Source organism: Sabethes cyaneus, chromosome 3 (assembly GCF_943734655.1).
Source record: "Sabethes cyaneus chromosome 3, idSabCyanKW18_F2, whole genome shotgun sequence".
NCBI classification, from domain to species: Eukaryota; Metazoa; Arthropoda; class Insecta; order Diptera; family Culicidae; genus Sabethes; species Sabethes cyaneus.
The window spans coordinates 210,743,937-210,759,346 of record NC_071355.1 but is presented as its reverse complement, the minus strand read 5'-3'; the positions used below and the strand labels follow the sequence as shown (position 1 = coordinate 210,759,346).

At 37.9% G+C, this 15,410-nt stretch overlaps 1 protein-coding gene across 2 annotated transcripts in view; it reads left to right on the top strand.

Moving 5' to 3' along the window:
- Nucleotides 1–15,410, top strand: part of LOC128743604 (serine-rich adhesin for platelets) — a 374,341-nt gene that overhangs the window by 220,030 nt on the left and 138,901 nt on the right. For both annotated transcript variants that reach the window (XM_053840207.1, XM_053840208.1), the window contains exons 5-6: nt 3,694–3,858; nt 12,702–12,866. In XM_053840207.1, coding sequence (XP_053696182.1) covers nt 3,694–3,858; nt 12,702–12,866 — 330 coding nt within the window. The remainder of the gene's footprint in view (nt 1–3,693; nt 3,859–12,701; nt 12,867–15,410) is intronic.

The window sequence follows — 15,410 nt, the reverse complement described above, 5'->3', positions numbered from 1 at the left end:
TCACAAATTAGAACGTGTTGATCCACGTACCGTGAACGTACCATATTCTGCGCAGTTAAGACATTTTTATGATTCTTCGCAGTTAAGACATTCTTTTGATTCTAGTCTAAGTATTCTAGATTTAAATTAACAACGTGGGTAGCTACGATCTATAATATCTGGTAAAAAATATGGGAATTATAAGTCGACTAACAATTGAGTATATTTTTCGTTTTGTAAACTTATCCACGGTGCCTAATTCTGCGCACTTTCTTGCCCATATTCCTAATTCTGCGCATGTCTGCTCCTAATTCTGCGCACCCAAAAAGTGAAAATAAATGCTCCTGCCATGCTGTTTATGCCTTTATACGCTGAAAGCACACCAAAAAATCCGGCTTTAGCCATTACCATAAATAAATCCATAATCCGGCCTTCTTGTGCTGTCCTGGTGGCAAAGGAATATTGTTATCATTTTGATTGCCTCAATTTGAATATTTTATTCTCGATAACGTGAAGGGCGAATTGATTCGGGTTTTCTGTATACTGAACATTACACTTTAGATTAATATTAAAAATTGTGTTTTCATATAGAAACCACTTCCCCACTCTCGGACAGTCCCATGAGGTTGGACATTAAAAAAAATAGAAGACATGGTTTCATGAATTGGCGCTCGTAGGTTCGGACCCCGAGACACAGCACAGGATTCCAATCAATGCAAGTTAAAGATTCTACTTGAATTTTCATGCCTCTATACTGCAGCTATATGGGTGCGGTTGCGTATTCTTTCGTGATTTCTTTGTAGGATGCGTTACTGCCCAGAATTTGGCACATGAATAAAAAATCGGTGCCTTAATCTGCGCATTATTGCATCGCATTTTTCTAAGGAAAGCAATGCATGCAATCACTCTTTTTGTCTAAAACATGACTAAAACTAATTATTCTTTCTAATTATGCTGGCTAATTTGATCATTGCAAAGAATTTCGATCATAAATTTGTTAATTTTCTAGAAGGACAATCTTAGTGTTGGTGCTAACGACGATGTTTTCTGCCATGTAAAATACTTTCAGTTTCACGTTAAATTATTTCGCTATCGAATATTATGGCCCGTTTGTGAATAATGGCGTAATATTCAACAGACTTTTATAAAAAAATAACGCTATGATCATAGTTATGCACAATGCAAAAATACTTATGTAAAGAAAAATGCGCAGAATTAGGAGCTGCGCAGAATTAGGAGCGGTCACGGTACCAGATTTGAGGCAAGGCGCGTTGTGTTCTATTATTTAAAATATTTAACACCAGATATACCAAACCAGTAATTTTGACTGGTCGTGCAATTTTGTCTCAAAATTCCTGTGACTTAAAACATTTACTTTCAGAAATAATGACTTTGGTGGCTATAAGTAAAGAGTACATTTTATATACCTAATGTTACTTTAAATTAAAAGATTAAAAACAAATATATTTGTATGTTATTGGTATTTATACCAGTAAGAATGACTAAATGGCTGGTATATCTAGTGTTGAAGAATGAAATTCATTCAAATTTTAAAGTTTTTTACGAAATTTATAGAAAGGTCCATAGTATCAACATTAAGGGGTGGGACACTACCTATAGGTGTATACATTCGTAGCTCTACGTCAAACTTGCGTTTGTGACCTGAGTCATAGACCCTTCCATTTTTCCAATTTAATTTCAATTCCGGAACATTTTTTCTAGCTTGTAGAAGCGGGTAAAAAATTCAATGTTGGATCGTTCTCTTTTTCCGGTCCTTTGGACGATAAAAATTTAATTCCTCCGCAATCGATTCGCAATGATATCGATAAATTTGTGCCGTTTACTGCAATATTGGAGACGTTTAACCATTAAAATTCCAACGATTGAAACAATTTGTACTCGATCTCCTTTAAGATACCGTGCACACGTCTTCAACAAATAAAGAGAACAATAGTGGTTCGAGATTACCCCCTTGTGGAACACCAGATTGGTAATAGAACTCGCTAAAAATGTGTTACCTAATTTCACTGTGCTATCACCATTAACACCAACATCACAAGGATCGGTAAGGCGTCCGTACCAAACTACTAACAAATTCTCTACCTATTTGTCCATGCAGTAATTTTTATTTATTTGTCTACTTTTTAATGGGTCTTTCAACCGGCAGTTGGTTCGTCCCAAGTGCAATAATAAATAGTTTTTGATATAATACAACCAGTTTTTTCGAAAAAAAATTAAGATAAATAAAAAATAAAATTCAAAATTAGGTAGCAATTCTAATTAATCTACAATATAATGTCGATCATAATATTTTCTCATCTAAAAAGCTACTACCCTGCTTCATCATCGTTTTCTCTTTTATGCCAGGAAGAAATTATAGTTCATTTCTTGTTCACCGTTTTTAACTTAATTTTGCTCGCCTTCTACCTTGTGCCTGCTGCTAATTATTTCCTAACGCTAGTGAAAATGGTTGCAAAGTTGTTGCCACCCCAGTGTAGCGCCTAGCCTAGTGGCCCTGTCAAGTACATAAATTGAAAACTGTCGGTGATTATTTCCTTAGGTTTGTCTTCTCACTTACCGCCGGTAGCCGGATCGGTGATGTGTCTTCACCGCCGAACTACACACTTCCCAGCATGATCGGAGTGACTTTACGTATAGTAGGTACGTACCTGTTGTTGGTACGTCGCGTGTTGATTGCACCAGCTTCCCAGCCAGCAGCAGCCTTGCCGTTTCTGTTCGCACTGAATTGTACTGCACACCCACGGCTGTTGCTGCTGCTGCTGCTGGGCCACGGGGCTGGCTGGCTGGCGCGTAACTTAATAAGCGGTATTTATTGTTTTAATTCAAGCAGCTTATGCGCATAAGGTTTGACTTGTGTGGGCTTCACCGTGTCTACCCGGCCCGGGATGGTAAAGTGCAATCACAAACCGGACGATATGGAGGAAAGCTTGGAAACCTGTTTGCGCTTTACTTCAATTATAGACCGAGCGTGTCGCGATGTGCGGGCCCGAGCTGCGGCTGTTAGAAAGGTCGTACTAAGGATGCCGCATGGTACTCCTGCGTGGTACCGTACACTGCGCCCGGTTGCCATGAATCTTATCGTTTGGTTGTGTACACTCTGACAAGATATTACCGCGCACGAAAGGCTTCTCAGTGTCAATTGTGTTTGGGTGTAAATTGAAGTTCAAATAGCACCTCGTCCGTGTAAAGCACTGAAGCTGTCCCATTTTCGCATCTCAAGCTGCGCTTAGAAAACAACGTAAATAATCATAGGTGACAACGACGAACCATGATTGATGGTTGTTCGTGCATGTGATCAGTTTGACGGGAGAGAAATTGGGGGTTTACATGCTTTGCGAAATCTGGGACAACAACGTAGACATGTTTAGATCTGTGATCTGAACTTAATTTACATCATGCAGATGGCCGTGTTTCGAATATCATTGTTTGAAATGGGTCGTTGATTGTCTACCGACGGCAACGTAAACTACATTAAAAAGTAAATCTCGGCAAACGTTGACAGTTCCATTAATTTGTCGCCGTTCCGTGTTCGCCAGCACAGCCAGCAGCCGAAACGGAACACATTGTGCAGCCCAATTTCCATTACTGCTGCTGGTGGCTCCTTTCTCCGGTTTCAGCGTATACATTCATTGGCATAAAATTGATTATCATATCATTACCACCGGCTTTTTTGTTTGTTCTTCTCTTTTGCAGGACCCGCAAAAAAGCGAGATGTGCGCACAATCAACTCGTCGTCCAGTGATCTGGGGCCACCGTCGAAGAGCAGCACCGGCCAGCCTCAGCCGCAGCAGCAGCAGCAGCCTCAACAGCAGCCCCTACAGCAGCAACGAGCCAACCTTCGAACGCCGGCCGCGTTGCGTAAGTTTATTTTTGATCATTTTTAAATATGAATCATTTTGCGGTGGAGATTTTTGCTTTGATCTCGGTAGCATGAAATTGTTGACGTAGCTAACTATTAGCATAATCCGACTTTGCCATGATAAATAATTTAAAAATTTAAACCGTGATTTTCATAATTTTGATAGAAATCGTATAACTGCGCTGAAATTGGTGTCAGTTGAAACGTGATTCTCGAATAAATTCGATTAACACTGGGGTAAGGTGTATCATATAAAAATTACAAATTTGAACGTGAAGGAAGTGCACTATTACTCTACTTATTTGTTGACTGATAGTAGAAGCAATAATAAATCTATTTTTTTGATAGCGTCAAATTTGACCATTACTAATGTTTAAAAAAGGTTTTGTCCTTCCGATGTTGGGAAACTGAAGGAGAAACGGCAAAGAAAAAACAATGATATTTTATTAAAAAGCAAAAACGTTTTAAGCGTCTTGACCTCTTGGAAAGGAGCGACAAAATCGAGAGAAAACGTTTGTACCGGTATTCACACATCGCATTATTTGAACTTCCACTTCTGTTTCGATATGTTAACTTACGCCGTATAATAATTTGTCGGCTTCTGCATCCTATATAGAGCGGGTGGGGACGGGTGGATTTTACAAAAACTTTAATTGTAATTTGCAATGGTCTCATCTAAAAAGAATAAGTGCCTATTTTAAATTTGATGAAGCAAGTGGAACACGACATACGCATCTAATAAAAAATAAATAAAAGGATTAATCCCGGTGTAGTGATTTGCACTCATGCCTCTCACGCCGAGGACTCGGGTTCAAATTCCAACCCCGCAGAAGTCACGAATAACCTATAAGCCGTTAAAGTGACTACAATAAAATTTAAAAAAATGACAATAAAAATTTAGACCCGAAACTGGTCCCAAATAGCACGAAAATAGAAAAACTACAAGGTATACAGCCCTAAGGGTTGTACGAAAGGGTGACGTTGGACTATATCAGATCATTAGATCAAAGACTAATGTAAACTGCATTTCTGGCATAAGTATGCTTATAAGAATCTGTGAGTGCCATTGTTTAAGTGAATCTTTAAAAGAGAAGAGCGAAATATTCAGATTCAATTCTTCATTTAATGCAATGGCGGCTTTGAAAATACGTGGTCGGCGGTTCATAAGTACAATGCCTGCAACCTTTGAGACATAGAAATTTCTTTTGAAAAATCACTTGTGTGCATCATAAAGGTTGAAATGGTAATGAATTATCCTCCTACCACAGGGGTGAGTGACGGGTCTCAAAGCATCATAAAATAAATAAATTCAAAATAAATTCATGCCTCCAAAAACCGAAGAAATTTGTATTTCATTTGTATGGGATATCCCCTTCTCAAAGAATGCAAAGGTTCTAATCTATCATAGAAAAAATCCCCCCCCCCCTGTTAAAAGACGGATGGGTCTCATTATACCATAGAAAAAATTCGTGCCTTCTAAAACCCCCACATGCCAAATTTGGTTTCATTTGCTTGAATAATTTTAGAGTTACGAGGAAATTCGTACTTCATTTGTATGGAAGCCCCCCTTCAATAGAAAAACATCTTACCTCTAAAAACCCCCGCAAGCTAATTTTGGTTCCATTTGCTCGAATAGTTCTCGAGTTATGGGGAAATTTGAATATTATTTGTATGTCCCCCCCCACTTAAAGAGGGGAGGGATCTTAATTTACCATAGAAAAAAATTCTTGCCTTCTGAAACCCCTACATTCCAAATTTGGTTCCATTTGCTTGATTAATTCTCGAGTTTTGAGGAAATTTGTGTTTGATTTGTATAGGAGCCTCCCCTCTTACATCCCCCTTAAAATTGCTCTCTTACCCCCATAAAAAATTCCTGGTCATTTTATCTATCCAACTACAGATAAATTGTTCAGTTTCGTTCAGTAGTTTAGTAGTTATTAGCATTTGAAATCTTTCATTCAAACGTTACACTTCTATTTTCGTTTTCACAAAGTGCTACCCAGTCCCAGTATAGTAAATAAAGACGTAGTCCTACGTTAAAAACTGTCCCCCAGTGCCGGACAGCTCCCCCAACGCCGGACAGTTCCCAATACCGGACATTTCTGACTTTTATAGTTCAATTGGTGCACCTTAGCAGCTAATACGATAAAATCAATAAAAAGGACTAAACATTGTGTGATTTATAGATCAGAATCAATCATCAGAGATTTGTTTGTTTTTATCTACCGCCGAACGAATTGTTATGTTTCGGTAAATTTTCGGATCAGCATTACAGTATTATTCAGTCGCATAAAATTTCGTTTTTCATGTATAAAAAATCTTCCAGTTAAAGAAATACTAAAGTCAATATGAAAATATCATAAAAATCAAACCAATTACAGAAATAATACGAGATGTCATTAAAATGATTGAATGAAAAAACAAAAATTACACAAAATAAGCACAAAAACAGTAAAAATAATGACTGAAGTTTTTGGAGCGTCTTAGTAGAATACGAAACCTAAAATTAAAGTTCGAAAACGGACACTGATGAAGCCTGCAAGTCGTAGGCGAAATACGTAACTGTCAAGAATAAATGTACATAGTAGAATTTAATTGGAAAGTTTACTTTTTAATTTAATTTTAGTAAAAATAATATAAAAATGCCACGGATGATAGACAGATTTAAAAAAGCTCAAAAATGATTCACAGGCAATACAAAATACCTTCGAAATGACACATAAAATACAAAAAAATAACGCAAAAACCTGATAGAAAAATAATAAAAATCACAAAAGTGTGCCCCAAATGACAAATAGATACAAAAAATGAAAATTCCAAAGGGACACAGAAATGGCAGAAAATTTATTTAACAATGATACAGTAATTAGACCCAAAATAGGCCTAACGGGTGGCAACTAAAATATTGGAATTTTTTCGCGGCCCTTATGCTCAACGAGCTCAGAGAGAAATGACAGTATGTGTGTGTTAGCTCTCTCTCTCTCCTCTTTTTGTTAATATTTTTTGTTTTGTTTATGCTTACCCAGCTTTGCTAAAAATGACGTCGAAACAAGAAGCATTTCGGGAGCGCGTTGTACACTTGTACGAACTGCAACAGAAATCTCGGCAAAAAGTATACGGTACAACAATTAAAAAGCGAATGTGTTGCGGCTTCGACTGTTTACCATATCCTAAGATGCCCAACAACTATTCGCAAGCAAGGTAGTGGAAGACCAGCCAAAACTATGGACGCAGAAGGACATCGTTCTCTTTCTCGTTTATTCAACAACAAGCCATCTGGTTTGGCTATCAATTAAGATGCACCAGACAAATGTTTGAAGAAAATTTTGATCCCGTTGCTACAAAAACATCATGCAGATGGGCAATACGTGTTTTGGCCGGATAGAGCATCATCGCATTACGCCAAAAAACAGAATCGTTCCTGAATACCCATTCGATACCATTTTTACCCAAAAACCACGACCCGAAAATCTGTTTCAGAGCGCCCAATCGAAGATTTCTTCGGGATTTTGAGTTCTTTGGTGTACAACAATAACTGGAGAGCCACGAATTGTTGATTGGTAAAATCTAGAGATGCATTCGCAAAGTTGACATGACGGCCGTACAACGCTCCTGTTTCGACGTCCAACGAAAGCTTCGCCGAACAGCCGATTACGGACCGTTTTCAAATGTACACTGATTTTTTTCAACAATGGATAATGTATCTTTAATTTCGGTAAATCAGATCTTATTCATGTATCTTTGTCTTTTTTTGACAGCTTGAGAAAAAAAATTTCAAAAATTTTAGTTGCCACCCGTTACAATAGGGCTACAAAAATAACAAAAGCAAAACTGGCACAGAAGTAAAATATGATACAGATATGATATAAAAATTATGCCACAATGAACAATGACACAAAAAATAATACAAAAATGATACAAAAACAGCGCTTAATGAAGTAAGAAATACAGTAATGTTCCGATTTTGTCAGCCCAATGTTGAATTTTGGGCTGACAAAAAGGGGAAACTGACAAAATCGAGAAATTTTTTTTTTCGAAATTCAAGTCTTAAGACCTTGCAATATCGAAGACTTTCACTAAAAATTAAATTTTAACCCTCAATTGGTCAACCGAAAGCTCAATGAACCGGGCACAGCACACTGGCCCAGAACCTTTCTTGGTGCGCATTAGCTTTGAACGGGAAAGCTTGGCTTAAGGTTTATGGAACCTTTGGAAGAGTTTCTTAAAATTAAAAGTTCTATCATCCAGCAGAATTTAAATTTTGATAAATTCTCCTAAAAGTGCAATAAATTTTTTTTTTCAGTTTCAATATAACACATTGATGCGTTCTGCAAAGTTTTACAGTATATTATTACTAGAAATTTTGCTGAAGACAGTAACCTTCTATCTCTTCAGCAAAGATAGAAAAATCCTATTTCTCCTAAATGAAAAATCGTTAAAATCGTTAATTCTCTTTTAGCTGTTTTTGTAGTTGTTGTATGACTTTCTTATGTTATACAAAGTTGTACAAATAGAAAGAATACACAACATTGCTGAACATAGCATACCTCTATCTTTGCTTGTTTAGGAACTATAGAACTTTTACTTCAAAATACCCTAATTTTGACCCCGAATTACTCGCAAGAAGGCATCATTTTATTCAAAAACTCTCCTCAGAGAATCAGAATACTTTCAAGCAGGCTGAAAAGTATTATATATCATGTTTAAAAGCACAAAAGTTGAGCAAAATTTACAGGCTGGCAAAATCAGGACGAAAAGCTGATAAAATCGGGGGTAGACAAAATCGGGAGCTGACAAAATCGGAACATTACTGTAATACCAAGATAACACATAGTCCCTGTGTTAGAACTATTAGTGTTGTGTCCCGTTCACTAGATATTGAGTTACTCATTCTTACGTTGGTATGAAAAAAGTGTTTGTAGTGAAAATAACACGTAGAGAAACAAAAATAAAGAAATACCAAAAGGACCACAAAATGTTACTAAAAACTGACCCACAGTAAAATATATTACATAAATGAAACAAAATAGTGGTTCAAATATATGTTTAATCGATTTATCGGCTAAACGTTCAATGTTTCAAATTATAAGCGCACCGCACCATTTAAAGTCTTATTTAAAAAATATGTGTAAAACATATAAAACAAAATCAACCCAAATATACGAACTCATAAACAATTTCCTGTTCATCGGCGTCGTCACTGTCCGTGGAAGGCAACCGCTTTTGATGCATTGATTTGTAATCCTAGCCTCCGTTTTTAGTCCGGCGTAGATTACCTCCGCTGTCCCAAGGTTTCTAGTAATGATGTGGAGGTCGTCTGAGAAAGCTAGGAGTTGGCTACTTTAGCTGAAAATCGTTCCTCGCGTTTCGATGCCCGCTCGCCGGATCACAGCTAGTAGCGATGTGGAATTACACACAGGACAATCCATTCACTTGCCGCAACCAGTGTTGAAAACTTCATAGCAGCAAAAAACTCAATGAAATTTCAAGCGCATGAAATTTCAACCTTGATCACAAGCGCGAAACTCACGTATGAATTTCTCTAGCTATTATACGCGTTGTCTCTGTTGCTATGCGATGTGAACCGAATTCAGATGTGAGCATTTTGCCTAATTCTTCCACAGCTGGTATTTCATACAACGAACCAGAGAGCAAAAGAAAATCTAGATCAGAGAAAACATCAGCAGCGAAAAATGCAGCGCACATTCATGAATTAAGATGGCACATAACATATTGGAGGAATTTACATTTTTCCTTCACGGGAATCGACATTTTCTTAACTAGAAAGTAACAAGCCTAATATGAATTAGATAAACATGTAATTTAAAGATGTGTTTTAGTTTAACTTTGCGATTTATTTAGAGATTCATTCCCTCGCGCTCACTCACAGTTACGTATCGCCTATGCTGTTCAACAAGAAATTTGTTTGTATATATGCATAGCTCCGGTTAGCAGTTGAAGCAAAGCAGAATGTGATCAAGCGGGAAGAAATATGTGTGAGTTTTGTGCTTCTTTCTATGAAAACAGAAAAACTTACGCGTGATTTATTTCTGCATAGGATCAAGCTGACATAATTCACAGTTGATGTTGAATTTTGATGAGTTTTGAGATTGTGAGTTTTTATTATCACTGGCCGCAACCATTTGCGCGATTCGAATGAGCTCGAGAGTGCCCCCGAAACACGCACGTAGCATATCACTCGCTCTGTTCAGTCGCGTCAGTTTGTTCGGAAAACCATACATGTGTGCATTATGTGTCATAACTGTTCGCGCTCGACTCTATCGTATGCTGTCCAGAAATCCACGAAAATATGATGAGTGGGCACGTCGCACTCTCGACATTTCTGAAGGATTTTGATCCGTAGTAGCACGGGCCCCCACAGAGCCCACCTGATACTAGCATACGAATTCTTTTGCTATTGCGGATAGACGACGCAACAAATGCAAATTGAACATATAGTGTATTAACTATTAACACAATTAGCCAAAGGGGTCTGCTATATATTGAAAACGTTTGATACCTCGCCTTCTGCCAAGATCTGGGCATACTAGTCGTCTAAGCCCTGGTCTTTTTATATTTTAAAGTACTGATCAACAGTTTTGATTTATAAAAGTTTCAAATTAATTGAATTGAAGAAATTTCCATTAACATCTAAAAAGCGTCCAACGCACATAAGGGATACAACCTGAAACCGGCAAGCATCGTGCGTAAGTTTTACTATCCCCCAGGAGTATAACATTTAATGGACTGACGGAAGGGATAATGTATAATCCATGTTTCTGCTCTAACAGTAGACCAGTAAATGGCTTCGAAACTGACACTATTTCCTTTAATGTATTAAAAAGCAAATTACATTTGGACATTTATAAATTTTTCTACAAATTCGATTCATTACAGTTTCGCTTCGAGAAAATCCAACCCATCCGGATTAAAACAACAGCAAACGACTGCTAATGAGAAGCTCACTTCAGGTCGAATTGTTTCTCTTCCATGAATGAAAATAATACAGCCTCAGTAAAGGGTAGTGGAGCGAAAGCGCAAGCCATTTCATTCATCTTAGCCATCTCTTTCTGCTCTCCTTTTGCTGAACTCAATGCGGGACAATTTTACATAACCCTGTGTTCTTTAGATTCTACAAACTGCAACCATCCAAGATTCAGGTTGCATGCTTTGGCTGCTTCAAGACGCTTATGCGGTTGATGGCCCGCGGCGTACCGGCATGCAGTGCTTTTTCTCGACCGAGTGCTTTCCTGTTTGACTCGAGAAGCCAAATTAAAGCCGGTCTCTCTGCTCAGGCACACAATTAAACCCGTACCTGCTGGTACCTATGTAGTGTACGTACAGAGGCAAGTGTTACCAACGAGCCCGGCTTTGGAGATTCTTTTACTCCACCTTGGTACTGGTACTGCAAGCAGTAATAATTTATTCATGATTCGATTAGGCTCTTCAGTGTTGGACTTGTACTGGTGGCCCGAAGGCAAACGCAGTGCTATAGGTTTAGACGCACTACAAAGCCATCAGATACGGTGTCCATCCTTGGTGATCACCCGGGCCGCCCCTTACCGGCATTCCCGGTAAATCCGGCTATCGTAGCTTCGATCCAAATGGAACGATTTTCTGCCTATTAGCTTACCATGTTCCTCCAAGTGTCCATTCTCACCAAGAGACATCGAACAAGACAAGTCGACAGCAAACCGTATTGAGATTCCTGATTCCTCTTTAGTGCAGAACGGAATGGAATTTAATATGTGTGGAGTGTAGCGTTGGGTAAAACGTAAAACGGAACAAACTCATAGAATTGCGACTGACGGTCTATCTTGATCCGGACATACCACATTGTGTATTTTGCGCGGTACGACGAGAGTGTAGCAACGGCGGGAGAATTTCCTTTTTTGGCGCATGATGAACGGTTTTGCTGATGACTTCCTTTCTTTTGTCTGGTGTGCTTGTGCACAGCGCTACTATGCTACGATATTTAAGCCCCGGCTGTTCATGCTTTTATAGGGCAGCCGGGTACTAGGTGAATGCAAATGAGAATCGAACCGGTTTTTTGATTATAGCGGACGTGGTTGTGGCGAAACATCCTAGTGTGTATGTGTATGTGTAGTTGGAGATCGATAATAGTTTTCGATAAGAATCCGGGTCGTTCGAATGATGTACATGGAAGATCTAGTAGCCAATCGCCGGTATAAACCCGGCACGTTAGCATAATTGACAGTACGATATTTATAATACCGATGAAGAACAATGCCTATTGAAATATCATTGTAAATGTATAATGATAGTCCTATTTTTAATAGATTGAAAAATTTAAATTTTAACAACTGCTCGAGACTACTCAAAAACAGAATTAAAATATTGCAGCCGATACGTAAAAATTGCGCCAAATCGATTATAATAGCATTTTGATCTTTGTACAGGGGGGGGGGGGGGGTATACGCCGGGGCAACCCACTACACAACCTAACAATCCTTAAAACGTGTAGTACGAAATTTATGAATGATCTTAAAATAAACCGGCGAACGAGTGTTCATCACCTTCATCACATTTAGTAACATCGTGTAACACTCTTAGTGGTGCAACTGCAAAGTCAAATCAAAATGCTGAAAAAATAAAATGCAAAGCGTTACATATTCACCTGAGATCATAACCTCACCAGCTTGATCATAACTCGCTATTCACAAATTTGATCATAATTTCATCATTAATTTCCTGGGCAGCAGCAAAACAAACCTAACGAAATAACGCCTGTATATACGTTGCGCCTAGAGGCATACTACCGGTCAGAGCATTGCTGCGTTACGCTACATTTTATTTTTGTTTTCTATCTCCAACTCCACAGAGAAACGAATATCGGCAAACGTGACGAACGCTTCGGCACCGGGGGCACCGGATCAGATGAAAGGATCACCGCCATCGAGGCGCAACCTAATCGCAAAACGAACGCTGTCAGCTGCCACAAATGGTTCCACTACTGCACAGCAAGTGGTGAAAACGCCGCTGAAAGGTAAGTTTTTCCACCAAGTTTTTCATCTTATACTGCAGCGTGTGGCCTGTATTGGCCTCATCGCCTTCGGTGGTGAAATGTTCACTGTACAGTGGGCCAGGCATAGAATTTAGTGAGACTAAACTTGCAGCGTTTAGCACATTTTATTTTATCTAGTAACGACCAAATTGCAAAATTTCGGAGTGCTGGGAATGATTTAGCAGTTTGGAAATTTTTTGACGTAGGACTACGTCTAGATAGGGTGTTATTCGAAAAATCTTTCTTGAAAAAGTGTCACGTTTTGAATGTTGATTGCTTAGCGGTTTCCCGATCGATTTTCAATACTTTTGCACCAATCGATCGGAATATCTTCTAGGCGTTAGTCCAAATAAAGAACGCTATTAATTCGTAAGTGTACACCATTGAAAAATTGAAAATAATGAAGCATTGTCCAAACAGAAAGCCTCGCATCCTGAATAGTTGGTAAAGACTTCATCAAAATTTGAATGTGTTTTTCGCAAAAAAAGTGACAGAATTTCCTCGTCCCAAAAATCCGAAGATTCTTTACGACGTTTAAACCTATAGGGGAACAGGTTAAGAAGAACCTCTAATTTATATTAGAGGAAACTTACGATTTCGAAAAATTTCGAAAACCTAACAAAAGTTGTCTTCAGTTTAACATATTATTTTCAAAAGCAGCTAATGAAATATTTAACAAAAAATGTTTTTCAATGTGCATTTAAACTATTGAAAATGGACCAAAAAAGTGGTCTTTTTCAGTGCTGCGGGTGAAAAGGACAGTGTGTGAAGGTAATATGGACAGGTATTGTAAATCGCCGCAATTGAGAGCTTATAATTTTTTTTGACCATTAACAGATTGAATACGTAAAATATGGTGATGAAACGTGCAAGAAGTGAAAAGGACAGTTCACCACCTCACTTAGGGGGCCGCCAATCGAAAATTGTTTGACAGCGGCAGTTTGAATAAGCATATCAAAACTTATTTCATGGCTGGCCGCTGCTAACTGGGTTAAAAATTTTGTTTGCCGGTTAGATTTTCATCTATCAAATCGTTAAAGTTAACAATTTTATTACAATATATTCACTGACCGTCTTACCCACACTAACAATAGGACACCGCTTCTAGTTTCTGATAATAAATAACAGAAACTCGTAACGTATATTGTACATTTGCGTAACAACTGAGTTTTGCGCGACAATAAATTTATTGAACACAACAAGCTTACTCTCTCATGCATCTCAGTTTCTTTTGTGTTTATCGCTAATCGCAATGTCACCTGAACCAATAAATAGTTGGTAAACATTGTTTTTATTTATTGCGTTCATGTTGCGAAATTTAATTTTTTCGAATTGAAATGTCGCAAACATGTCAGCTCCTCGCTCTCGGTCAGGCTTTTCATAAAGCCCTATAAATGTATCTTTATAGGGCTTTAGCTTTTCAGAATTCTCGGATGACTGGTAGTAAGATACTATGGAGAGGTATAGGAAATGTTTGTTTTTTATCAAAATTAGGCAGAAGTCATGAAAATTCAGTATAACAGAGTAACTGTACCACAAACAAAATATGATTAGTGATTGTTTTTCAGGTAGGTAAACATAGATAAGTGAGAAATTTTGATTTTAATATCAAAGCGAAATTTAATAGAAAAGCGCCATCTTTTGAAAAGCAACGGTTCGTATGGTGTCCTATTGTCCATTTCACCCCATTATTATGAAGGTTGGATGCCCATCAAAGCCTTAAAAAAATATAATGTATAATTTACCACCTGTCCGCGTCACCCACCCTGTTCTTCTTACCCACAGTTCACCTACAAATTTGATATCTGTGCTTGGAAAGTATGCCAGAGTGCAAAACCATCCTGCTTCTTCAATCCTTCTTCTTCAACCGATGACCGATATATAATTGATGAGTAACCATAACTAATATATACTGAAGACGCATTTTAAGCGCGACTATTTTTACGCAAATTTCGGCATCTACACGATTTTTTACCCGAATTGAGGAATTTATGCGGTTTTTTACGAAAATGTTGGAATTTACGCGGTTTTTTACGCGAAATTCGGAATTTACGCGATTTTGATTTACGCGGAATATGTCCTTCGCGTAAAAAGCGACTTGGGTTTACTTAATATTACAGGGTGTCGATTATCTAGTGAAAATAAAATTCCCTGACTTTTCCAGGTTTTTCCAGGTGTATTTCGAAAAATTCCAGACGCAAAATATCTCCTTAATTTCACGTATCAAAGGGTTTGTTTGGTTTAATTGGTTGTTTACTCTTGAATTATCATTTCCTAATGAATTCAATTTTTCTTTTTAATTCAAATTCACCTTTTTTGCAAAATTTCTATGTGCAAAATTAAAATTGATTCGAACTTAATTAACGCACATCGAAATTAAAGAATCAAGCTAAATAACATTTGCAATATATCTTTTCGAAAAAAAGAAATAGTCTGCTGGTTTATCTGGTTTGGCTGGTTGCCAAAGGGATGTGGGATGAGCCGTCTTGCCTGTTAGATTACATGTAATGAATCCGCTTCAAACAT